The sequence below is a fragment of the Cnephaeus nilssonii genome (assembly GCF_951640355.1).
Source record: "Cnephaeus nilssonii genome assembly, chromosome: 11".
Classification (NCBI taxonomy): Eukaryota; Metazoa; Chordata; class Mammalia; order Chiroptera; family Vespertilionidae; genus Cnephaeus; species Cnephaeus nilssonii.
Window position 1 is genome coordinate 34162898 of NC_137082.1, and position 27081 is coordinate 34189978.

At 48.3% G+C, this 27081-nt stretch overlaps 1 protein-coding gene across 5 annotated transcripts in view; it reads left to right on the forward strand.

The window, feature by feature from the left end:
* The first annotated feature begins 3834 nt into the window (after positions 1–3834).
* Positions 3835–27081, forward strand: part of DNMT3B (DNA methyltransferase 3 beta) — a 37804-nt gene continuing 14557 nt past the window's right edge. For 2 of the 5 annotated variants that reach the window (XM_079784155.1, XM_079784158.1), the window contains exons 1-8: positions 4303–4589; positions 17829–17991; positions 18938–18999; positions 20741–20848; positions 21755–21880; positions 22555–22764; positions 23920–24078; positions 26104–26211. In XM_079784155.1, coding sequence (XP_079640281.1) covers positions 17835–17991; positions 18938–18999; positions 20741–20848; positions 21755–21880; positions 22555–22764; positions 23920–24078; positions 26104–26211 — 930 coding nt within the window. In that variant the 5' untranslated portion in view covers positions 4303–4589; positions 17829–17834. Of the gene's footprint in view, positions 3883–4302; positions 4590–17828; positions 17992–18937; positions 19000–20740; positions 20849–21754; positions 21881–22554; positions 22765–23919; positions 24079–26103; positions 26212–27081 lie in introns of those variants that run through there. The other 3 variants (XM_079784157.1, XM_079784159.1, XM_079784156.1) reach the window with 2 other exon arrangements.

Below are 27081 nucleotides of genomic sequence, written 5' to 3' on the forward strand. Positions count from 1 at the left end.
CTTTTTAATCAGATTCACCATTTATTTACATTTTGCCCATTTGCTTTATAGTCTCCCTCTCCCATATATATATATATATATATATATATATATATATATATATATATGCATCTTATTGTTTCTGAACCATTTAAGGGCAAATTGGTGACATTGTGTCCTTTACTCCTAATAAATACTTTAGTGTTTATTTCCTAACAGCAAGGACATTCTCTTATCTGTGTGTTTTTGGGTGATGAAACAAATGACCTTTAATCACAGAATTTTTGTTGTTTCCTTTATAAACATTGATTTCCATCACGATTACCATGATTATGATGTTACAATAAGATTTTAAGTAAATGCCGTTTTATCAATATGCAACCAGAGGAATATTTGAAGTCAGTCTAGAAACAAAAGTTTTTTTCTAACTTTCCATGTTCTCTGCTGCCTTTGTGTGTATATAGTAATACCGATATATTTTTTAAACATTAAAAAGCAAAATCTTGCTGGCGGGGGAGGGGGAAACGGTGAAAATAAAAGCAAAATCTTTCCTTTAAAATTTTTTTTCCAATTACAGACAAACAAAATCTTTCATAGAAATATTTCTGCCCTAGCCGGGTGGCTCAATTAGTTGGAGTGTTGTCCCCTACACCAAAAGGTTGTGGGTTTGATTCCTGGTCATGGCACATACCTAGGTTGCAGGTTCAATTCCTGGTCGAGGTGTGTATGAGATGTAATCAATTGATGTTTCTTTTTTTTTTTTCTCTCTCTCTCTCTCTGTTAAAATCAATAAAAATGTGTCCTTGGATAAGGATTAAAAATACAGGGTGTCCCAAAAAAATGCATACACACTTAACAGCTGATAGCTCAATTGATGTTTCTTTCTTTTCAGATTTAACCCATTGGAATTATTAATTATTCAAAGTGTATATATATTTTTTGGAACACCGTGTGTGTGTGTGTGTGTGTGTGTGTGTGTTTCTTTGGGGGCCGGAGCTTTGTCTGCCCAACTGGGTAATCCAGCATCAATGTTTCATTTAAGTGCATTCCATTGTCCCAGTAGCAATTCTGTGAAGGATTCTTTTTCTATGGCTGAGGAAACTGAGGCTCAGAGAAACGAGGTGATTTATCAGAGTCATGTGATCTTGGAGGTGGAATTCAAACCACAGTCTGATAAAAAGCCTCCCCCCTCTCCCCCAGGACATAGAGTCAGTCCCTCTAGGAATGCATGCTGGAGGAGAGGGTGTGGTGTGGGAGATATATATGGTATGTCCTACCACCCAGACAGTAAGAGGAACACTAGAAATGAGAGGCAGGGGACCTGGGCGTTAGCCCTGCACACAGTGGGTGTGACTCCACATTCACATTTACAGTCACATGGCCAAAGCAGATCTACTGAACTCCCCTCCAAATGCACATTCTGGGAGCCTTCCTCATTCAGTTAATGAACCTCCCTTCCCATGGGTGCTCAGGGTAAATCATCCACTCTTCCCTTTTTACCCCTGGAACCATCAGCACCACTTGACTCAATCTCCACCACCTATCCCAAATCCAGTCACCTTTCCACTTCCTTTGGTCCCACCATGGTCCAGGCCACCACATTCTCAGTCTTCCTGTTCAGGTACCAGCCTCCTCCTCATCCACCTCCCTACTTGGGTCTGTTTGATATATGAGTTGGATCATGGTTCAAATGGTGACATCCAAAGTCCAAAGTCACCAAAACTTATTAGACCCTGCAAAATCTTCTCCCATCCCCAGTTATTTCTCCCTTCCTCACGCCCTCTGCTCTGGCCACACTGGCCTCTAGGCTGTCCTTCCCACATGCCAAGCTGAATCCTGACCTGACTCAGGCTGCATCACTTCAGTCTCCATGTTATCTTCTTCCCAGATGTGTCTATACCCGCCATTCTCTTATTTCTTTATGTTTATTGTTTGACACTCCCCAACCAGCATGTAAGCCCTGGGCCTCCCTGTCTGAATTCATAGTCAGGTACATGCCACACAGCAGGTGCTCAGCCAAGGTCAGGCTGCCTGACAGACTTACTTTGTACAGTCCCTCTCTTCCCTAGACGCTAACGCCCAGGTCCCCAAGTAGGGACCTCAGTCTCCTCATCTGAAAAGGGGCCCTTCATTCTCCATGCCCTGACTCCTCCTGGAGTGGCTGTGAAGCTCAAATGAGATGGTGACTATGACCAATTTTTTTTTTTCCAAATTATAAAGTTTTGTGCCCATGGAGACATCATGCCTTTTTTCTTTCATGGTTCTCCTGGTGTTCACGCTCCTTTCCAAATGACAGGACTGAGGCAGCTTGCGCATTTGGACCCTCTATTTTTTATTTCTTGGAGTTAGGTTGTCTACTGTTCCCAGAAATGTGGGCCATGTCCCAGAAAACTCAACACTCGGGCATCTTAACTAGGCCTCCCAGGCATTCCTGGTGGGGCATAGACGTCCTTTACCACATGGCAGGTCTTAGCTTATGATCAGAAAACAGAGGCCCGGCAGCCTGCCCAGAGGCCCACCAGCTCATATATGTTTTCTTTCCTCTAAAGACATACCTCTTCTTCCTGTACCAACTGACGGGAACCCAATTTTGGATGTCTGTGCCCGGGGTCAAGGAGTTCCTGCTGCCCTTTCACACGAGGCTCCACTGGTTGCTGAGCGCGTTCACTTTTGTATCTCCCTAGCCTCTCTTCAGTTCCCTAGGTTGAACAAAAGCCAGTAAGTTTAGAAGCACTCGCAGCTTCCAGAGAATTTGCCACTTACTTATTTGCAAATACCTGGTAAGAGATGAAGGGAGAAAGCTGTGGTTTTACTCAGAGCCTAGAGCCCAGGAGGCAGGAAACCTGTGCTCATTCATTCATTCATTCATTCATCAAACTTGTATTGAACTCCTTGTAGGCACTGGAAATAAAGCTTGAAACAAGACAGACAGGTGTTTTCTGCCCTCATGAAGTAGAGTTGATTGATTGTGTGTGTGTGTGTGTGTGTGTGTGTGTGTGTGTAACAAGAAAACAAAGATGTGAACAAGGAATTATGCAAAATTATTCAAACAGCTGTAAGTGCTACAAAGAGAATGAAATAGGAGTGATGGAGAGGTAGACTGTTCTGGTGGCATGGTCAGGAAAAGCCTCTCCAGAAGGAGAGAGAACTGAATGGTGAGAAGCTGGCCCTGCAGAGATCTGGGCAAAGAATGTCCAGGAACATGCTTAATGTGTTTGAGGGACAGCAAAGAGGTGAGAAGATTAGAGTGATGTGAGGGAGGGTGAGGGTAGGAGGTGCTTAGAAAGGCAGGCAGGAGCCAGCTATAAGGCTTTGAAGGCCATCATGTCATCATTCATTTGTTCTTTCATTCATGCAACACATTTATTGAGCACCTACTGTGTGCTAAGACACACTGAGACCCTGTCTTCACAGTCTAATGTGTAGATACACATAAGCAGGTAAAAAACAAAACAAAAAACCCAACCCCAAAACAAATACAGGGCAGGGCAAAAGTAGGTTTACAGTTGTTTGTATGGAAAATAATACCATAATTAATAAATAATAATACAGGAATAAACTTTCATTTACTTAAAACTATAAATCTACTTTTGCCCCACCCTGTAAGAAGTATAAATACCAGGTATGATAAATATTAGGAAGTGCGGTTTTCCAGTAGTTTAGTGCCCCTTTAAGGGTAGAGGAAGTTGAGACCTGCGAACAGAATGAGGCTTCTCCGGTTCCTGAGGCGAGCAGATCCAAGAACCCAGGCAGCCAGGGACCGGACCGCCTTTCCTCCCCTGCTCTCCCCCCTCCCCTCTAAGATGGCTGATAAAGGCTGAGCCCGGAGGAAGGAAGGACTGACTAGTCAGCCTGCGAGTCCAGAACGGGGTGGCTGGCTGGCAGGGGCACCGCAGCGCCCAGGTGACCTTGCAGCTGGAGGTGGGGGTAAATGGCTGCTGGGGAACGGCTCCTTCTCTGGGCCCCCGTATCCAGACCCAGAACTCTGTTTCTGGGTCCGGGACCGGGGTAGGGGGCAGAGAGGAGACTCAGAAGGACTCTCGGGTATTGGGGGGACCTCTGCGAACTCCCTGTTAAGTCTTGGTATCTCTGCGGGTGACTTAACTGGCCCGGGTACGAGAGGCGGCGCCTGTGCAGGAGGGGCGGGGGGGAGGCTCCGGAGTGATTTCAAATTTCCCTCGTCCCCACCCCTCGCTCCCCCCGGCGCCGGAGGCGGGCTCTGAGTGGCTGCGGCGGGGGCGCCCCAGGGCGGGGGCGGGGCGAGCGCCGGGCCGGGGCTACAAGGGGACGCGGCACCGCCCCCAGCCCACCCTGTCCCGCAGCCCCGCCCGGCCCGCGCGGCTCCCTCGCCGCAGCTGCCCCGGCCGCAGCCCGCGTGGAGCTCCGCGAGTCCCCGGCCCGACACCACCGGCCCGCTGGCCCGCCGACGAGCGAGAGGCCGCGCCCGGCCGGCAGCGCGGGGGTTAAGTGGCCCAAGTAAACGCAGCTCCGCGATCGGCGCCGGAGATTCGCGAGCCGAGTGCCCTGCACGGCCGCCCGCCGGCCTCCCGCCCGCCTGTCGGGACCTGCGGCTGGACCTCGGAGCCGCGTCCGAGTCGGGTTCTCGGCAGGTGAGCGCCCCGTGGTGCGGAGGGGGCTGGCCCGTCCCGAGGCGCCGGGGCTGGTGGGGGAGGGGGGGCACCCCAGCGGTGCCGGGACTGCGAGGAGGAACCCGGTCCTGGGTATCTGCCGGGACAGCGGCTCCCATCCGGCTGGAGACCAGGCGTGCCAGGGGCGGAGAGGTCCCCTGGCCCTACTTGGGGGAAGCGCGCGAGAAGGGCAAAACGGGGTGGGGGGTGGAGGGCGGAGTACGTGTCTCCCAGGGATTCGAGTGGCAGGGCTACCCTTGCTGGACCCCAGGTCCCCGAGGAGAGAAGTTCATTCCAAGGGAGGCAGACCGGGCGGCCTTCCTGGGGTCTGGAGTCGAGTGGAGGAGGTGTCCCTATGGAGAAAAGGGGAGCTCAGTGGGAGGGGGTGCCCTTACCTAGCCTCGGCTTGTGAGGGATCCTCCTTGGGGAGGGGGAAGCGGAATAGGAGAGAGTTCTGCCTAGGAGGGGGGCATCCGGCGTCCGTTCTTCTGACCTGGACCTGGGGGTTCAGCTGAGAGAACTTGTTTTATTTCCCCTACGAGGGGTAGAAAAGAAGTGTTGTGCGTGGGTGCCGGCGAGCAGGTGGGCCGGGGTGTGCGCGCCGCCGGGGAGGGGCGGGCTCCCGGGGTCCTCCCTTGATGAACCGCGGGGGGTGAGGCGCAGCGGGGCTGCAGGGATGCCCGGAGGGGGTCCGGGGGGGGAAGGCTGCCCTCTCCCAGTGCACACCTGGCCGAGAGGAGCGGCCCGGGGGCGGCGCCTCCCTGCCTGGCCGCTGCCTGCCCTGGGGGCTCACTTTCCATTTTTTTTTACCCCTCTTCTGGAATGAGGCTGGTCCCACTTCCCTAACCTGTAAGCTGAGGCCTCAAGACTGCTATCTAGCACCACCTCCTAGAAGACGGGCTTCTTGACCAGGGTGACGGTTTGGCGAGGGAAGGTGGATGTTGAGTCCCACTTCACAGGTGAGAAAGTGGAAGACGGAAGACGGAGGGCGGACTTAGCAAGGTAGCAACCAGGAGCAGCTCTGGGGCCCAGCTTTTCCTGCTGGAGTTACTCACCTGTGGCAGGGAGAGGCTGCAGGAGTTCTGGGCCCAGCCCCAGGCCTGTGCTTCCAGCCGGCCTCCTTCCTTTACCCCCTGGGCTGAGAGGTAGGCTGGGCCTTTGTGCTTCCACCTCCCCCCACCTGCGTCCCCATCCCCCCAAGCCCAAAGGTTCATGAATCAAACAGAATTAAAGACAGTGTAAACCTTGAACTGCCTCCTGATTTCTGGATGCTGTGGATTTTTGGCCAACTGGTGGCAATTGTTTTTGGGAAGCAAATCCCTGCTGGGGCTCTCACTTAAAGTGCCCAGGAGGCTGACCTGCCTCTGCCCTCTAGGAGGCCTGCTTTGCTTCTTGAGTGGAGGCCATTGGACTCCCCAGGTGCAGACTTGATTATTTTCTGGAGTCGGGATGGTGGTACCATTTTGATAGGGATTGCATAGAGTAATCCCTCAATCGCAATAAAAGTTTGCCACTGTTGGCATCCTTATCTAGCACCTGGGCTAAGCAGGCTGCCCTGTTTGGGGGGATGCATGAATCTTTGGCCAGTGTTTAAATCCGCCCCAATCAGTCCCTTGTTTTCTATGTCCATGTTATTACTTCTGTGAAATGGGAACATGCAAAATAACCCCAGATTGTGTAAATGAAGCCAGTATGAGTGATTTAACCTCTAACCCCCAAAGCTCCTGAGATATCTGATGGGTGGAGTAGTCCTTATCACATACCATAGTAGGCTCGGGTGGAGACTCAATGAGATAGTGCTGGACAAAGCAGGTGGTGAATATTGACATCTGTATTAAGTAACCAGTAGCTCCTCTTTTAAGGGTAACCATTAATAAAACTTGGGGATGAGGGGAGGCACCCCTAATCATCATCCCTGATTTGGGAGTTGGCAGGAAGGAGTGCCTTTGTTCCTTTTTGAAAGGAGCCATGGTTTTTTTCTTTGAATGGGTTGGGGACATTTTAAACTGCCCATCTTCCTCCTCCCCCCAGCTTGGGGCCTTGAATTCTTAATTTCAAGCCAAGGAAGGTCCTTTACCTTGCCCCTTTGGGGTGGAGAGGGCTGAGACAAAGGGGCCAGGTTGGTGCTAGCTGCATCCTGCTCCTTAAAACCATAGGCATAATCTCCACCCCTTGCAAATGTTTGAAGGTGGGGGGGAAGCATCTGGGAGCTGCAGGGGTCTAAGGGGAGGAGCTAAGGAGAAGAAGTTGGGGGAGGCTGCTTCCCTTTCTTCCCTTCCTCCAGCCACGTGGGGGGGGGGGTGCCCTATGACCCAGAAGTGCCTGTCGCCCCTTATTATTGCAACCCCAGAGACCTGCTTCTGATGTTGGGTTTGGGCAAGTTCTTCTGGGAAAACTTACCTTGAGATTGAGTCCTTTGTCTCAGACCAGCTCTCATGTCAGTTGCCGCGCCTCCAGGCTCAGACCCCCTTTCCAATTTCATCGGAGATGGTCCTGGCTGAATCTGAAACTCTGGGTCCTACCCTATAGCAAGTGTCCCCTCCCCAGAGCCCTTGATAGGTACAGGGCCTCAGTTTAGAAATGCCCTTGTGTTGAGCAAGTTTTTTAAAAATCGCACTTGATTTTCAGTTTCTTGGTGGACCAGGGCTGAAGGAGTCCAGAATACCTCCTTTTCCTTGCAGGCTACCCTCTTTGTAAAGTGATGGATGGACTTGCCTCTCTTCTTGGGGTGGGGGGTGATGTTCTCACTGGGCCCCGTTTGCAGCTGATGGGACTGAGGGCCTGGGATATCCAGTCACTTTCAAAATTTGGTGGTTCTTTTCAGAACGCTTTTACATCTGCCACTATCTCAGGACAGAGTTTGGGAGGGAAAATGCCTGGAAAATGGCAGAGGAAGCCTGCACACAGGGCTGCTGCATCCTGCTCTTTAAAACCACAGGCAAAACCCCTCCCTTTCTCGATTTTTGTTTCCATCTGTGTAATGGGTACAAGCACACACCTACCCAGTAGAGTGCCTAGGAGGACTAAATGGAATCCAGGGGCCTTTTAGCTTAGCAAACCGTAGTTGCTCATTCACAATAAGTTGGCGGGGAGGAGGGGCTCTAAATATTGTAAAGATTCTGTTATTTGTTGGGTCATGTTATTTGTCCCAGACAACAGACTAAAGGGGTTTGGGCTTTGAAATTAACTTTTGATTTAGAGTCCTATTTGCTTCATTTATAAACCAGTGACCTGAGCCTCAGTTGTTCCATCTGAAAAATAACAATTGTTGGCCAATCCCAGGGGATATTGAAGTTTAAATAGAGTTGCTACAGATTAAAAAACGCACATACTGAGGGTTCAATAAATGTTGCATGTTATGTAGTAAACACTCAAATATTGGTAAGTGGTTGTGATTCACTTCCTGAAAGAAATGCAGTCTCAGTTAGTTAGCATTCCCGAGTTTTCCAGGTAATAAAGAATTTGGGGACTGTTTTGTGTAGAGAATTTGAATATTTCAAAAAGTGATATTCACTGTATTTCATACAAATAAAAGTCAAATTCACCTTCTGATGCTAAAAAGAAACAGATCATTACCTGTGAGCTCAGTCCCAAAGTACCTCACGTTTCTCCTCAGCATGGAGAACAGGGTAGTCAGGGCCAGGAGCCCTACCTAAACGAAGGGACAAGAACCCCGGAAAGGACAGATGGGGAAGAGGGGTGAAGTCTTAGATTTAGAAGGCACTGCTGTCACGTTGGGCCTGATGGAAGGTAGTTTGGGGTAACAGTGGGAAGAGATTCTTTGGAATCTGCAAAGCTTTGACCAGCTTGCCTGACCAAAGCACTTAAGTCACATCACCCACAGAGATTTCCATTCATTCAGTGTGGTCTACGGCCTCTGCCCTTGCAAACCCCGGCCTGTGCCCCACACCCCAACCACTCTGCTTTTTAGTTTTGCGACATAAGAATTAAACTTAAAATTTCCAGAAAATTGACTTTTACAGCCTTTGAAATTTGTGGGAGAGCGGTAGCCATTGAAAAGATTATGAGCAGGAAATTAGAAATGCATTTCCAAAAATGCCTGAGTGGATGGGTGGGAGATAAATAGTTGTCAGTGGGGAAAGGTTCTTAACCAATAACTTTCCTTTTGGGGACAGGTTGATGCTGATCAGATGTGTGAAAGAAGGGGGTGTGGAGGGAGAAGGGAGGGGGACCCTATCTTAAGGTTGAGGGAATAAATTTTCTTGGATCATCATCTTCCTTGTTTTTTTTCCTGCTCTCATTCTATAATTCTTATTCAGATGTTGCCTCTCCTGGCCTGGTGGAATTTTCCGTGATCATTTGTTGATTTCAGAGAGGGAGAGTAAGAGAGAAATGGAAACAATGATGAGAGAATCATCTGTTGGCTGCTTCCTGCACGCCCCCTACTGGATGGAGCCCGCCACCCCCCAGGCATGTGCCCTGACCAGGAATCGAACCATGACCTCCTGGTTCATAGGTCCACGCTCAACCACTGAGCCATACTCGCTGAGTGACCATTGGCCCTTACTGTTTTATTTTCTGGGTGATATCCTCAGCTACCAACCCTCTGTTTGAACTTTTGTTCTGTGTTTTGAAGAGTTCTTATTCTACAAATTGCATTTGTAATGGTATCTTCATCTTGTTTTGATCTCCCTGAGAAGATTAATTCTAGTGTTTAGTGATCCCTTTAATATTTATTTCTGAATATAGTTGTGTTTTTGGTGTTTTGTTTTTTATTTTTTACTGTTCAAACTTTATCGCTGTATTTGAGAGCAACCAAAATTGTCTGGGACTTGAGTACTGAAGGATTTCTTTGTGAGACAATGCCTTGAACTTGTCTTTTGGTTTCCCAAGATCTGAAGGAACTTCTTGGCTGTTGGGTCTGTCTTATTTCCCAGAGCAAAGGAATCTTCTGGTGCCCTGCCTAGGAGGTACAGGCCTGGCTGTAGGGGAAGGGTACTGCGGGGTAGGGGGGTGGAGGGGGGGCAGGGGGTGTCAGCCCGGCGGGAGGTCTCAGTTTGCCCTCAGAAGTCTTCAGCTGTTGCATGCTGGGTAGAGGACTGGTGGCCTCTAGAACAGGCTGGAGAAGGGGACGTGGGGCGTACCTATTTTCCATTCTTCCCTGCAGCCCCATGTTAGGTTAATTGGGCCTCTTCCTAAGTAGCATTTGTTTCCAGTTGCATTTGCTTCCTGTGGCAAGTAAACATGCTTGGGCCACCGCTGGGGCTGGTTCCCAGGCATTCACTGGGCCCCTGGCCCCTGGCTCCTTGGCTGTGTTCTGTAACTTGGCTAAAGCAGCAGAAGCAGGCATTGCTCTGCCATGTAGCTGCAGCAATGGAACCCACAGGAGACATTGAGAGTGAGTGGAAGGAAACCAGCTCACCGGGGATGCGGTGAGAAATGGAGTGTTAACTAGGCTGGATGCCTGAACAGGCAGGTGCTGTTGACAGATTTTCAGGGTTGTTCTGGGTTTTCTTGGGTTACTTGGGAGGCAGTGTGTAACTGGGTAGTAGGATTTGGAAAATTCTGAGCAAATGTGTAGAATCTCGTCTTGAGCTCTTGGCAAAAGGGTATCTGTAGTGTAAGAATAGTGTAGATTTTGGGGTGAACCAACCTTGTTATCGTAACTGTCTCCTAGCTTTCTTTTCCCTACACCCTCTCTGAACCCACTGGCAGCTGCATGAAGACAGGGGCTATCTGGCCTTCATCGATTCTCAGTACCGAGCATGGTTCCTGAAGCTTAGCAGGAACCTCCTATCTGATGAATGGGTAAGAGTGGCCTTTCCCAGTGTCTTGAACTGTCCTAGGATGTTATGTGTGAAGCTATAAGCACAGTTATATTAAATATTAACATATTACCCTAACCGGTTTGGCTCAGTGGATAGAGCGTCGGCCTGCGGACTCAAGGGTCCCAGGTTCGATTCTGGTCAAGGGCATGTACCTTGGTTGCGGGCACATCCCCGGAGGGGAGTGTGCAGGAGGCAGCTGATCGATGTTTCTCTCCCATCGATGTTTCTAACTCTCTATCCCTCTCCCTTCCTCTCTGTAAAAAAGCAATAAAAAAAAAATATATATATTAAAAAAAATAAATATTAACATATTATTGCTCTAATATTAAATAGTCAACATTACATAAGGCCACACAGCTAGTGAGGAGTGGAATCTTGATTGAAATGCTGTTAAATTTGAGACCCTAGTCTCCACTGGGCTTGGAGCCACAGAACTGGTATGATGCACAGATGTGTTGGGTTAAGATGCTTTGTCTGCAGGCCTGCTACCCTGCACCACTGCTGAGGTGGGTAGACCTGAAACCTGTTACCCTATCTATCATCAGGTAACTTTTTGGTTTTTCAAAAAATATATATTTTAAAAAATATTTTATTGATTTTTTTTTTTTTTTTTTATAGAGAGGAAGAGAGAGGGATAAAGAGTTAGAAACACTGGTGAGAGAGAAACACCAATCAGCTGCCTCCTGCACACCCCCTACTGGGGATGTGCACGCAACCAAGGTACATGCCTTTGACCGGAATTGAACCTGGCACCCTTTAGTCCGCAGGCCGATGCTCTATCCACTGAGCCAAACTGGTTAGGGCTCAAAAAATATTTTAAGCCTTAGCCAGTTTGGCTCAGTGAATAGAGCATCAGCCTGCGGACTAAAGGGTCCCGGGTTCTATTCCGGTCAAGGGCACATGCCCAGGTTGCCGGCTTGATTCCCAGTAGGGGGTGGGCAGGAGGCAGCCAACCATTGATCTCTCTCATCATTGATGTTTCTATCTCTCTTTTCCTCTCCCCTTCCTCTCTGAAATCAATAAAAATATATTTTAAAAATTGATTTTTAGAGAAAGGAAGAGAGGGAGAGAAACATCCATGCAAGAGCAAAGCATCAATTGGCTACCTCCAGCACACCCTTTACTCAGGATCCAGCCTGCAACCCCAGCACGTGCCCTAACCAGGAATAGAACCTGACCTCCTGGTTCCTAGCTCGATGTTCAGCCACCAAGCTAAGCTGGCAGGGCTAGTTACCTCATTCTTTTCTTTCTTTTTTAAAAATATATTTTTAATGATTTCAGAGAGGAAGGGAGAGAGATAGAAACATCAGTGATGAGAATCATTGATCAGCTGCCTCCTGCATGCCCCCTACTGACAATCGAGCCTGCAACCCGGGCGTTGTGCCCTTGGTCAGAATCAAACCCGGGACCCTTCAGGCTGCAGGCCAACGCTCTATCCACTAAGCCTAACCGGCTAAGGCGGGATCAATTCTTTTGATAATTCTGATCAATATTCCAAGGCATGGTGTTTACTGTACAAAGACCTAGAGGCACTGAGCAATTCTCAAATGCCTTCTGAGTCATCAGGGATGAAGGGATACTTTGCTTTGTGTGAGGCATAGCTGGGAAGTCTGGCAAGATCGCATAGAATGCGTTATTTCCATGTCTCAGGATTTTGTCACCTACTTTGGGATCCTTAGCACCAATTACCTAGGGCAGTGGTGGGAAAACTCATTAGTCAACAGAGCCAAATATCAACAGTACAACGATTGAAATTTCTTTTGAGAGCCAAATTTTTTAAACTTAAACTATATAGGTAGGTACATTGTTATTAACTTAATTAGGGTCCTCCTAAGCTGGCCTTTGCTAAAAACTCAAGGGGCCAAAGAGCCACATGTGGCTCGCGAGCCGCAGTTTTTGAGCCGCAGTTTGCCGACCACGGACCCAGGGAATTAATTAGGCAGGGTCACTTCATTTTACAGATGATAACACTGGGGTTTGAGAAGAACATTGGAGGCTTTTGCTTTCCTGCGAGCCTGTTCTCTTCTGGAATTTAGGGGTTATTTCCTTATCAAGCAAAGGCAATGCACTGGGACCTTGTGCTCTGCCTCCTGGGCCCCCTGCCTGGTGCCTCCCTGTTTTCTACGCACGTGGGTGGTGTTCTTCCTGGGGCTTAACTTTATAACTGTATTTGCCACATTGTTTTAAAGATGTTTTCAAGTTCTGTCCCTTGGATGAGGCCTAAATCGCCATCATTTTGTTGCTGTGTGAGCCTGGACAGGGGGTCGGCTGATCTGCTTCCACTGAGATTCAGTGTACTCCTCTGTAAAGTGGGACAATCAGAAGTCGCTTGTTTTTTGGTGAGGTACATAATGAGTGGTCCATCTCAGCTCTTCTTTTGGAATCTTGGACAGTGGGAACAGCTCAAAAAGACCTGAGCCCTTCGAGGGGAGATTCAGAAGGCTAGATTCCCCGCCCGTAGGTTTTAAAATAGGGGAGGTGGGAAGATCTTCCAACCTCTCCCTTTTTATTTCAGTCTCACTTCCTAGTAATACCCTCCAGCCTCCCTTTCTGCATTGTGAGTTTAATTAATGCAATTAACATTTACAAGGTGCTGCTGCCAGCCTACAGGAAATGAATGACATCACTTCTCAGCTTTATAGAAGGCTTGGGGGGAGTTCCTGGGCCTCCTCCCAGGGTCTAATTGGGGGTGCCACTCATCCTTAATGTCTGCCACGTCTCATTTGGACACATCTGACCTGGTTCAGTTTGAACACAAGCACCGTTCACTAATGAGGCAGGGCCTTGCAGGAAGAACCTTGAGGGTGAGCCCACCTCGCACGGCTGCACACCCCTCAATCACATGCTGGACCCCAGCCTCTGGGAAAGGGTCAGAGTTCACCCTGCCTCAGGAGGTTGGATCACCACCTCCTGTCTAGCTAAACACTCAGTTGGTATATCATGTCCCTCAGCCAAAAAAAACTATAGCTCCTGGGATGGAGGATGCATTGTCAGAACTTTAATATATTCTCCGTGGCCTTGTTTCCTGTACAGCAGTTACAGGCACGTGCCCTGGACTGCCTGGGCATGAGTCTTGGTGCTGCCACTTTGTTGAGTGACTTAACTAATCTGAGCCTGTTGAGAGCAGATTGATAACAGGACCTGCCTCAGGATGGGGTACAGGATAAGAGATGTTTGTACTGCCTTTAGCTTAAGTAGGAACTGGGGAACTGTTACTACAACAGTGGAATGACGAGGTGCAGTTCGAAAGCTGGTATGCCAGCCATTCTGGAAAAATCTCATAGGAAGGTGCCACCTCTTCCAATGAGGTAACCCAGCCAATTTTTCCTCTAGCCCTGGCATGATCACACTAGATAAAGCAGTTGGCTTGTGTTGGGAGAACACATTATCCGGAAAATGCCAATCTTTGAATCACCAGAAGCCAAACTGAGATAACATGGGATGAGGTGAGGGAGGTGTGTATCTGTCCTTACCCACCAGTCCCTGGTGCTAATTTATTCCTGTTGCCAAGGGCATGTATTTTTCTTATTTAACTTCCCTGGACGATTGCACTTCAAGGCACATTGATCAAGTATGTCTTACGTTACTTAACCTATCTGTCTCAGTTTATCCATCTATACAATAGGGATAACAGTATTCACCACATTTAAGGATTAAATGAATTAATACAGGCGAAGCACAGAAGAATGCCTGGCATCTGGTAAACACTGAAAAAGTTAGTCTATTATCAGGTGAGAGGGTTTGTATATTTACTTGAGGAGCAGAGAGGCCTGTGGGAGAAACCTTCCCGGCTTTTGAGATGTGGTTTCTGAAACCTGAGTAATAAGGAGGCAGGTGATAGGGAGATGGAAGGACTTCAGCAGCAGTCCACACCTGGAGGCTGGCTTTATTTGTCGCTGTAGAGTGTGGACGGGAGAGAGGAAATGGGCTGGGTGCAGGTTGTGGCAGAAAGGCAGCCCAGGGTAGTTAATGTTATCACAAACCCTCTGATGAAAACTACAGAGAGCGAATATATATATATATATATATATATTTAAATATATTTTATTGACTTTTTTACAGAGAGGAAGACAGAGGGATAGAGAGTTAGAAACATCGATCAGCTGCCTCCTGCACACCCCCTACTGGGGATGTGCCCGCAACCAAGGTACATGCCCTTAACTGGAATTGAACCTGGGACCCTTCAGTCCGCAGGCCGACGCTCTATCCACTGAGCCAAATCAGCTAGGGCGAGAGCGAATATTTTATGAAATCACATTGAATTATGTAACTGGAAAGAGTATTTTTACCTGCCCAGCTCACCCTGGGGCACCCAGGTAGCTGGTTGGTTTTCTTCCCTGAATCTTCCTTCAGGTCCCATGGATCTGGTTCTAGGGACAGATGTTTCCTGAATGTTGAGATCTGGCTTTGGGAAGGTGCTCTGCTCACACGTCCCTCAGGCAGGCCTGCAGCACAAATTGGCAGTGCTGAGCCCTGGGGGGAAGCCTGAGGTGGTTAATCATTGCTGGCTCTGGGCAGCAGGCTCACCTGGGCCTGTCTAGTTAATTGACCCCGTTAGGAGCTGTCTGAGGGAACTCTGGGTCCCCCAGATGAGAGGGAAGTCATGCACTTTGATTCAGCATATGATCTGCTACCAGCTCCTGATTTAGAAACCATGTCTACCCCTCCACAGGGCTCCTGGTGTCTTACACTCAATGGCCCAGCCTCCCACCTTTTGCCAGGTTACTTAGTTCACTGGTTTGGCCTGGAGTGAAATGCAGGGAATTATTACTTTGAACCACACTCCAGCAGTTTTCCTGGGATTCTGCCTGTTTGATCTCACCGGAACTGGCCATAGGTCAGGTAGCCTGTTCTAATTCCAGGTCAGGGCTTGGTAGGGAAAGGTACTGAGAAGCAGCCTATTAGGCCGGGTCAGGCATTCTTTTTCCCTGGGGCTGGTGAGATTCCTTAACATGTGTTGAGGAACTGTGAACCTGCACAGCCTAGAACCAACGGGTGTGTGTGTGTGCATGTGTAAATATTACATTGTACTCTCTATCAGTATATACATTTATAACCAGAACAGTATCTTTTTTTTTTAAACCTCACCTGAGGATATTTTTTTTTTATAGCTATTTAGAGAGAGTGGAAGGACTTTTTTTTTCCTCATTGATTTTTTGAGAAAGTGGAAGGGAGGGGAGAGGGAGAGACAGAGAGAGACACATAGATTGGTTGCTCCCACATGTGCCCCGACAAGGGCTGGGGATTGAGCCTGCAACCTAGGTATGTGCCCTTGACTGGAATCGAACCTGGGACCTTCAGTCCGCAGGCCCACTCTCTATCCACTTAGCCATATGGCTATGGCCAGAACCTTGCCCCTTTAACTTGCATATTAATCATCCATGGATCTTGTGAAAAGGTCTGTCCTGATTTAGTAGGTCTGGGATGGTGCCCGAGATTCTTCAGTTCTAACTGGCTCCAGGTGATGCGAAGGGCACTGGTCCTTGGGCCATGTGGAGAATAGCAGAGGTCTAGTTGCCCTACACCAGTGGTCGGCAAACTCATTAGTCAACAGAGCCAAATATCAGCAGTACGACGATTGAAATTTCTTTTGAGAGCGGAAAACCAACTTCTGCGCATGGGCCCCGAAGTTTCAATCGCACTGTACGTGAGCGCCTGCACGTGGTATTTTGTGGAAGAGCCACACTCAAGGGGCCAAAGAGCCGCATGTGGCTCGCGAGACGCGGTTTGCCGATCACTGCCCTACACCCAAGCCTGGGGAATGGACAGTTGCAGAGGATGGGATCTGGGACCCCCCTCCAGGTGACATTGGGAATCCGCCTGGGGGCGCTATAGGCCCCTCAGACTGAGCCCCACAGCGCCCCCTGGTGGGCACGGCACCAGCGTCACCACTGCAGCCCTATATACTAGATGCTTCTAGAAGGAACCCCGGGATGCTAGCGTGAGTCGTCTGGCATTTCATGTCATCTGGCTTCCTGTGTAATCTGTCACTACATGGTAAGTCCCTGAGACAGGACTCTGGGGCTGAGACAGGGCTCCGGGTCCGGAGTGTCTGTAGGCAGCCATTTGCTGGGGAAGCTTTCCCAGGCCTGGTTCCACGTCATGAAGGTGTGGTACCAGATACTTCTGGAATTGTTTTTGGGAAACTAAGAAATAGGTTAGTTTCCAACTGAGCCAGATAGCTCAGTTGGTTAGAAGGCCGTCCCAATAAGCCAAGGTTGTGGGTTTGAGTCCTGGTCAGGGCACATATAAGATTCAACCAATGAATGCATAAGTAACTGGAACAACAAATGAATGTTTCTATTTCTCAAAAAAATCAATAAAGTAAAATAAAATAAATTAAAAATATTTTAAACAAAGAAAAAAAAGAGAAAGAAAAAATATCAGTCTGAGGGCCTCACCCTGTACTTACGCTCTCGTTTTGCATTGGCCCCACTTCTTAGATGGGATTTTTGACTTAACAGTAGTAAGGTCTGTGTGTCAGTTTCCCTCTTCTATAAAATGGGCCCACAATGACATTAGGAGGGATAAATGAAAGGTACAGGTTCTTGCTGCCAACATGTTATAGGTGGTGGGCCAAGTCGAAGGTCACATAGCCCTTGAACCCATCTGTGAAGATCTGGCCTGAGCTGGTCTTAGCTGAGTAAGTGATGGTGCATTTACCAGGAGGAGCAGCAGTAGGAAGACAAAGGCCCAGAGTGGGGTAAGGCTGGAGCAGATTGGGGACATGCCTCCTGTTAACTGTCCCAGTCCTTTGCCTGTGCGTCCTCTTATCCCTTCCCTTCTTGGGAACTTGGGACTCTCAGCCTCAGCTGGTGAGGGTGGAGAGGAGAGAGCGACAGGCAAGCAGACCAATGGGTCCCTGAGGTTGGGGTGGGGCGGGGCTTGTGCTGCCATGGAGAAGAGAGAAGCTGTTCTGTGGGGGAGGAGGGGGCGGTGGGAAGAGGACCTGGAGATTGAGGGAAAGGGAGAGAGAGCAAACAAAGGGGTCAGGAGGGAAAATAATGCACTGGCTTCCCGAGGCCCCACAGAAGCTGGGCAGGGAGAAGGGGCCAGGGGCAGAGGGGACCAAGGCCAGCGGCAGTCAAGGCTGAGGCAGGCGGTTATTAGATGGCATTGTTTGAAGTGGCCAGCTAATTGCACAGAGCAGCCCGGGCCTCAGACCAAGGCCCAGCCTCCTGGGTGCTGGCGTCTGAGCCTTCGGGCAGCCTGGTCACATGGAACCAAGTCCTGAGCCTCCGAGTTTGGTGAGGGGGGCAGGCTGTGGGGGCAGTCTGGGTGGGGTCCTGGGGAAAGGAGTATCGCCCTGAGCCTATGTCCTAGGGTTTCTCTTGCCCCGAGGGCAAAGAACCATAGGTGGGACGTTTGGGGGCATGCTGCCCCCTCTAGCCCTTGCTTCACTGCTACCCTATCCATTCTGACCCTCTCACAGGAAACAATGAAGGGAGACACCAGGCCACTCAGCAGAGAGGAGGATGCCAGCGGGAGGGAAGACTCCATCATCACCAATGGGGACTGCAGCAACCAGTCTTCTGACTCCAAGGACGCGCCGTCACCCCCGATCTTGGAGGCCATCAGCACCCCGGAGATCAGAGGTGGCCGGGCCTGTGGGGAGGTGGGGTGGCACAGACACTGGACCGCAGCTGGGACATGAGCCTCCCTTTGAGCAGGCTGCAGGCAGATTGTGGGGAGAGGGTCTGGTCCCCGACTACCTCCCAGGGAAGGGAAGAGGAGGATACAGGCAGAGCCAAGCCCGCTTGTCACCCCTGCCACAGCCCTTGGCCTCCTTCCTCTCCTCACCTCAGTGGAGACTTTGAGGAGGCGACGATCCCTGTTTTTTTTCCAGTCACAATGCGGGTGGTTGCAGCATAGCCTAGGGTCTTTGGCTCTTCTGGGACCCTGTTCCCTGGCATCTGGGACTGTGACTGGGAAGAAAATCACTCAGGCTGGAGGGGCTGAGGCTTCTTTCCACCTTTCCCTTGCCTCAGCAGTTCCCCAGGTCAGATGACCTGGGATCCACCTCACTGAGCTTTTCTAACCCAGATGGTTAAAAAAATCCTGTATTGCCCCGTCCTATTATTGACAGCTCCTCACACTGTACTGTCTGATAGAACTTTGCAAGGGTGAAAGTGTTCTATTTCTGTATTCACTACAATAGCCAGTAGCCACATATGAGCACTTAAAATGTGGCTGATGTGGGAGGCAGTGGACTGTTCATTTAAGTGTGGTTAGTGCCACTGAATTGGGCAGCACAGTTCTGGAAGGAATTTTTGATGCCTTCTCTCATGGGAACCTCTAGTTTTGTTTTGGATCGTATAATGTGCCTGGCCCTGTACCCTGTTGCCTTATGAATACATTGAGGTGACTACAGGTCCTGAGTGGATAGGCGTTAACCCTTGAGGATGCCAGCAGCTTAAGTGAGATCCCATCAGCCCAAAGAGGAAGCTACAGAAGGTTGCCCATGAGCAAAGGAAGACATGGCTCCTGACCAGCCCCGGCTGCCCCTTCCACAAAACAAGCTGCGTTCTCTTTCCTCCACAGGCCGCAGATCAAGCTCACGATTGTCCAAGAGAGAGGTCTCCAGCCTGCTAAGTTATACTCAGGTATGGGCTCTGCTCTGCCTCTTCCAGGATTCAGGGGGATTCCCTTTAGCTTTCATTAAGTGGGGTACACAAGGCCCACCCAAATATTTGTGTGTTTTTTTGTTTGTTTTTTTAAATATATATTTTATTGATTTCAGAGAGGGAGGGAGAGGGAGAGGGAGAGAGAGAGAGACATAGAAACATCAATGATGAGAGAGAATCATTGACCGGCTGCCTCCTGCACGCTCCCCACCGGGGACAGAGCTCGCAACCCCAGGCATGTGCCCTCGACCAGAATCGAACCTGGGATCCCCTCAGTCCCCAGGCCGATGCTCCATCCACTGAGCCAAACCAGCCAGGGCCCAAATATTTGTTGAATGATGAGTTGTGGACTGCTAGGCACACAGTACTTTGAACAACCTCACACTTAGAATGGCATGTGCTGCCGTTGTATGCCAAGTTTTTAAAAAATCATAAACATTTATTTTACTAAATTATGAAGTTTTTTACTAGCTGCTTCCTGCATAATTTTTGAAATCACTTTTTTTCTCAACCTGAATAATCAGTTACTTAAATCGACAAATTCCTAATGAAGCAAATTGTCCTTTTATTCCTGGAATGAGTTCAACTTCAACTTGGGCACGTTATGTTTTGAATTTGATTTATGTTTTAGCATCTATTCCATGAATTAGATGTATGATTTTATTTCTCATATAATGTATCTGTGTCTGGCTTTGATGCACATTGGAAATAACTCACCTGGCTTGTTCTAGGGAATTTTTTCGCAGTCATTGCAATATCAGAGTTTCTACTTGAGTTTTTTCCCCAAGTTACAGTTTTCCTGACATTATTTATGCCTTCTGTCTTGTTAATTCCCTTAGAGTTTTGTCAACTTGGTTAACTTTTTTCAAAGAACCAGTGTCAGGCATAAGGGACAACGTCATGATAAAAGTGCATAAATGAAAGCTCGCCCTTTATTACAGCTTCTATTCTGGGGGGCACCCAGCTGCTGGGGACAGTGTGCTGGATGAGAGGCTCAGGGCAGCTGTTTTGGTCGATAGTTACCAGTAATAGCAATGAAGTCTCCTCCCTGGGCAATTTCTCAGTGCTGGCCTTGGGTGAAATGTGCTATAACCCTGTTGTTTTATAAGGGAAGTACTGTTGCTCCAATTTTATTTTATCCTCCCCTGAAGGTATGTTTTATTTTATCCTCCCCTGAAGGTACTGGTGAGAGAGAGACAGAGAGAGAGAGAGAGAGAGAAACATCAATGTATGAGAGAAACATTGATCAGTTGCCTCCCCATACACATCCCCACTGAGGATGTACCCTGACTGGGAATTGAACCAACAACCTTTCACTGTAGGAGACAACGCTCCAACCAGCTGAGCCACACCACCCAGGGAATGGACACACTGAAGGCCACACAGTTGAGACTGGGGTCCGGTCTCCCTGCTAGAGATAGCCAAATTAGTCTAAGGCGTAGACAAAGAAGTCTTCGTGATGTATATTGCCGTCACACAATTTCTTTGGTTTTCTGATTCTACTGGGGTTTTATCTTTCATGTCTTGACTTCATGATCCTATGGTTTGAGCTATTGTAAAATTTGTTTGGAACCTAATTAGATAGTTGAAAATATTTTTAGGTCTCTTGGACCAATATTAAGATTGCTTGTTTTTAATATGATTGACTTCATTTTTAAGCTATTTTGGTTTTATAACCTGTTCATGATATCCTGAAGCAGCACATGTTTCATTTATAAAGGATCTGACGGGTGATGGAGATGGCGATGAGGAAGATGGAGATGGCTCCGATACTCCAATAATGCCAAAACTCTTCCGGGAAACCAGGACTCGGTCTGAAAGCCCAGCTGTAAGTCCCCACCCCTGAGCCAAGGCACCATCTCAAACCACTCATAGGCCTGTGGTAAAAAAACAACACATGTTTAGGACCTAGGGGGACTTGGAAGAGAAGTAAACAGTTTTGAAAGTAGAAAAATGATAGCAAGGCTTATGAAATATCATTGTTTTCTTTCACATGGTAGTTTTTAAACTCTTAAAACACTGTTGGATGTGCCCAAGGGTGATAGAGTTGGCAGGTGGTTGGCTCAGTGCCAGTTACCTATGAGAGTCACTTCTGTGGGTGGATTCTGTGAATGGAAGATACTTATTGCTCTCGGGCAACCCAGTATGTTAGCCGGCTAACCCTTGGTGACCATTGCAGGTGCAGTTTATAATCACACTCTGCTCTAGGATATGATGTGTATCATCCCCCTTTTTACGGACGAGAGAAGATTCTGGTAACTTACCAATGGTTCAACATTAACTCTTCTGTAGGATTCCAACACAGGTCTGCAACCCCCAAGTTCATGCCACTTTGAGAAAGAAGCCCAAGGCTTTCCATCCATCTTGAGGATCCAGTACCTTCCTGAAGAATGCAATAATTATTCTAATGCTTTTTGGGGAAAAACATGTTTCGTTGAGAGTAAACTTGGATTTTATTTTTCAATCCAATTTACAGGTGCCAGTTTCAGCTGTGACAGGCAGTGGGGTCTGCTGTGGATTGTCTGTCAGCCCTGCTGGCTACCCTAACGCCTTATCGCACGAGCTGGGGAGTGTCTGAGTGGGAAGTTGGCAGTCTTCTCTACCCCCACTCACATACCTCATGCACTTCTGTTGACCTGAAACTGCCTCTTAAGCCCAGTCCTCTGGGCCCCCTGCGCGACACCACATGCCTACAGTCACCAAAGGCCTCGTGCTTATCCTCTCTTGCTTCTAGGTCCGAACCCGAAATAACATCAGTGCCTCTGGCCGGGAGAGGCACAGGCTCTCCCTCCGTTCCACCCGAGGCCGGCAGGGCCGCAATCACATGGACGAGTCCCCAGTGGAGTTCTCAACTACCAGGGTTGGTTCCCGGATGCTCAGACCCCTGTCCCCACTTCTACTTGGAAGATCACCATGAAAGTACCCAGTGTCTAACCCTAACTGGCTTCTGTTCTTCACACTCCTCTGCTTTTCAGGGTCTTGCCTTTCCTTTCTCTCCTGGGTGCTGGGTAAGCTTCTCTTAAGCCTGATGACCTCTCTGGCCTGATCCCGGATGGAACTGTGGTGGGAATGCAAGAATTACCTGATGACTGGGTTCTTTCCCCTCCTTGGAAACGAGCTATAAGCCACTGACTTCCAAAAATCTCTTGTCTCCCTGGTATCTTCACTGACTGTCTTGAGAACACCCGCAGGGGTTACAGCAACTCTCCGCTCCTGTTGCAAGTTTGGGCACACAGTGTAAGCACTTAGGAAGTCAGTGGTCCTCTCTGAGCGTGGCTCAGAGCCTCTACGTGAGCATCACTCATTCTATGCCTCTGTCCTCAACTGTCTGTTTTGATGGGCGTGGCTTTGCTTTCTCTCACCACTTAAGGGATACTTGGTCACGGAAAACCATTCTTGTTGGTCTCTGTACTTTTTAACTTACGTCTTTGTCTTCATTTTCTCTGCTTGCCTGGGAAGCAATCGGGGTGACGCTTATCTCTGGTCATCTACCTGGTTTGCTGTGGCCCAAGCTGTGTGTCTTTCTGTCCACAGTCCCTGAGGCGGCGCACGGCATCGTTGGCAGGCACACCGTGGCCGTCCCCCGAGAGCCCCTACCCCACCATCGACCTCACAGATGACAGTGTGGTGCCCCAGAGCAGTAGTACCCCTTACACCCGCCTGGCTCAGGACAGCCAACAGGAGAACTTGGACTCCCCACAGATGTATACAGAGGGCAGAGATACAGACGGCACTGAGTATCAGGTACCGCCAGGAAGGGGTGAATTTAGGAGACAAAAGCACACTGTTACTGGAGGGGACTGTTTCTACAATTTTGGGTCACTCTTGGCATAATATTTGAATTGATTCAAGTACATTTCCCACATGTAACATGCTCCTTTACCCTACTTGTCTCCCAGATATCTCAAGCACATGATTCCTGATTTTCTGAACATGACATAGTTACACCTAGAAATACATATACTTTGTATACATAGCGCATGATTCTGTTCATCATTGTATAGTATACATACAAGTGTTAATTGGCTTTTTTCACATATTAGGAAAATGAGTTGTCTTTCATGTCTGTAATCAACAAACTGAGCTTGTTTTCACTCAAGCACTGCTGTATAGTTAGTACATATCTACGTACACATATCGTGTAGAAATCCTTTTTTCACCATACATTACTTCAGAGTAGATTACACCATATATTTTAATAAGTTGCTTATTTTTATGGGCACCTCACATTTTATGGCAAGCTATGTGTAAATGGCCAACTTTATTTTTTTTGCATTTTAATGGCTTTGTGCTACCCCATCTGATGGCCTGTGGTGGAATATTCAGCTGATTGTCATTATTTTACTCTGATCTATTTCCTGTTCGTTTTCAGTCAACATTCTTGCATGCCTAAATGCTAGGTTAAATGTTACAGATCTAATATAATAAACCCCACATTCCTATCAAACAACCAATCCTGCCCATCCATTGCCCCTTATATTTTTAAATTTCTTGATTCTAATTTCATTTTTTAAAGATTATTTTAAATTTTATATTGAGAGAGAGAGGGGAAAAGATTGATTTTTGTTGTTGTTAAGAAACTGGTTTCTTCCACTTGTTTATGTATTCATTGGTATTCATTGGGTGGAAGTTTGACCAGGACAATGCTCTAACCAACTGAGCTACCTGGAAAGGGCCCACTGCCTCTTGTTTTCAGCCATTCTCACTCAGACTTTTCCTACCATGAAGTGTTGGAGGCGGGTAGGTAATGTCCCGAGGCGTTCTGGCAGGCACTCCAAGGAAGCCCTGGGTGGCTCGCTCAGGCAGTTGCTTGCCATTGGGGTCAGTGGGGCTGCAGGAGTTTCGCTTGGCCCAGGTCGTCCGTCTCATTAGGATTCCTTCATGTGGTTTGTCTTGCAGGATGGGAAGGAGTTTGGAATAGGGGACCTTGTGTGGGGAAAGATCAAGGGCTTCTCCTGGTGGCCTGCCATGGTAGTGTCTTGGAAGGTCACCTCCAAGCGCCAGGCCATGTCCGGCATGCGGTGGGTCCAGTGGTTTGGCGATGGCAAGTTCTCTGAGGTGAGTCCAGGGAAGGGCAGGCTGTCATGGGCCTGCAGACCCACAGCGTCTCTGTCCTTTCTTTTTGCAGTTGCCTTTTGAGATAAGGGCCTGTGCCTTGCTATTTCCAGATGGGTGAGACTATCTTTGACTCTGTATCCAGGAGTAATAACAAATCTTGCTTGTAAAATGGCTTAAAGAGACACACACAGGGTCTTGTGGGCCAGAGCTCAGTCTACCCTTACAGGAGACACATGGATGGGAAGTCCTCTGGGTCCATGGCCACTTGGTCTCTGGGGCAGAAACAGGAAGGGTGAACCTAATTTAGCCCTGCAGAGGTGGCAGGTAGGCGCCTCTAGGTAGCCTGGAGATGGTCTGGAGTTGCATGGTGATGGTAATCAACTTTGCAGAGTTGGTTATTTCAGGGTTTTTCAATTATTGGGGTTAGTCATTTTAAGTTCATCTTTCTTGAGAGTCTGCCCCATAAGAGTGGTGTTAGAGACAAATGAATTAGGCTGTTGTGATTCTTCTATTTTGAAGGCACATGCTGAAATCTCCAGGTGTTTTGTTTTGTTAATCCTCACCTGAGGATATTTAGTCCATTGATTTTAGAGAGAGTGGAAGGGAGGAGAGATGGAGGAGAAACATTGATGTGAGAGAGACACATCGATTGGTTGCCTCCCACACGAGCCCTCGGGCTGATGCTCTAACCACTGAGCACCCGGCTGGGGCTGAAGTCTCCAGGATTTGAGTAGAATGTTGCAGACAATAGTTTTCCTGGAGTGGTCTCTTTTTGAAATGTTCCTTTAACCTTCAGTATGCCCAGAGATTAGGTGAGGATACAGAACAAATTAGATGGAGGCAGATGTGGGAATGAAGGACCTCTAGTACATTTGTGGGACTTGGCCTCAAGTTGAGGTTTTGGTTTCCTAGGAATTGGGCTTCCTTTGGGCCATTTGCTATAAACACATTGAAGTTCCCACAGGGCAAGTCTCCCTGCATGCTGATGTCCTCATTGGCCAGCAGAGGGAGCAGGATAAGTGTCCTTGTCGCTGCTTGCCTTGAAGCATCTAAAGGCAGGGATGTGGGCAATGAATTCTGTGAAATGAAGAAGCATGGATTATTTGTGATTGCTTTGGCTTGGTGAGACATAAAATGCACTTTGCAAGACTGAGCCTGATGCTAATAAGATAAAGTGTGGGGCTGTAAGCATTAAGGAAGGTATTACCATGTGAGGTCTGGTGCTAAGCCCTTGTGCTACATTGGAGCAGCTTGGCGTTGGGAACAGCATTTGCATTCAGTATACAACTGTGTTGAGCCCCAGTTTCTTCTAGCCCTAGATATGGATGTAGAGTTGCCTGGTGACAGGAACCCCCACCTCGTGGGACCTTGGGCTAGAGGTGTATGTGAGTGCGAGCATGTTCCGTGGAAAATGAAGCATCGTGTGTGTCTTTCAGTCTGATCAGCACCCCAAACACCCAGTTCCATCCCTTCCTGATTGGTTCCTGCATGGCCTTGGAACTTGGGGCATGAGATTTTATGGATCTTTAGCCCCAGTGGAAGGAAGATAGGAACAAATAGAAAAAAAAAATCCTTACATTGTGCCAAACACTGTTCTCTAAACATATACTAAGTTCAACTAACAAATTAATAGAAGGCTAAGTAGTAATCATAGCTATTTGTCACATTTACAAAGGAGAGGGAAGAACATGTGCAAAACCCCAATGTTGGAGCATCCACAGAGAATTTCAAGACTCACCTGCAAGGGGCCCACACCAGGGACCATGTGGGTCATGTGCCCTTAAAATACGTACAAATACAGGTTGCTTCTAATTGTATCCACTTGGAGCAGAGACTTTCTCACACTGGGAGCGTCAACCATGCTTCTGGCTGTTGGGTGCATCGGGAGTATATATCATTTCTATTTTCTCTTTTACTCTTTCCCCTTTTTTTGAATCTGAACTTGATCCCCTGGAATAACCCTGTGAGAGATAGGTCACCCCAGATGCAGGGTAGGTGGATGTTGATGATGTCTTTCTCTTTTAGGTCTCTGCAGATAAGCTGGTGGCCTTGGGGCTATTCAGCCAGCACTTTAACCTGGCGACCTTCAATAAGCTGGTCTCTTATAGGAAGGCCATGTACCACGCTCTGGAGGTAACACGGTGGTGGGTGGTTAGACCTGGCCCCCAGAGCAGGATTAAGGCAAGAGACATACAGAAAGCCAGCTCAGGCCACAGTGTAACCAAGGATGGCTTGGAAGGGACAGGGCCACCAGGCAGGAGGTGAATGCAAACCTGTTGGCCTAAGGGCCAGACTGGGAAGGGAAGGAAGGGATTTGAGCCTTCCATATGACTCTGAGTACTAATTACTTCAGCTTCTCCCTGGTGGTTCTCAGTATTGCTGATTGAATTAAGAAGGAGGAGCACTGGAAAGTGGGGGACAATGTTTACAACAGTGAATAATGCTTTTCCAGAGCTAGCAAAACCTCCTTTATTTATTAAAAAAAATTTTTTTTATTGATGTCAGAAATGAAGGGGGAGGGGGAGAGAGATAGAAAGAAACATCCATGATGAGAGAGAATCATTGATCAGCTGCCTCCTACATGCCCCCCACGGGGATCAAGCCCGCAACCCAGCATGCGCCCTAACTGGTTGACAGGTTGACGCTCAATCACTGAGCCACACCAGCTGGGCAAAACCTCCTTCCTTTAAATGGCGTTGTTCAAGGCCAACACAGGGCAGCCGCTGAGGACAGCTGCCTTTTTCCCCTTGTCTGTGGGATCCATCAGGCTCTATCTATCTTTCCCGTTCCCTTGACTTAGAACTGAAAAGATCAGTGGCCTTTGCCCAGCATTTATGAACCAGCCTCTGCTTAGTTAGGAATCCTAGTGCTTCTTAAATAAGACCTAAAACTTGACACCTCGCCATCTTCATTAGGAAAATAAACCAAGAAATCTGGAGCATTCTCAGAGTTGGTGATACTTCTGTATCTAAAAGTAGCAGTGCTAATTCTGATCCTCTGCTC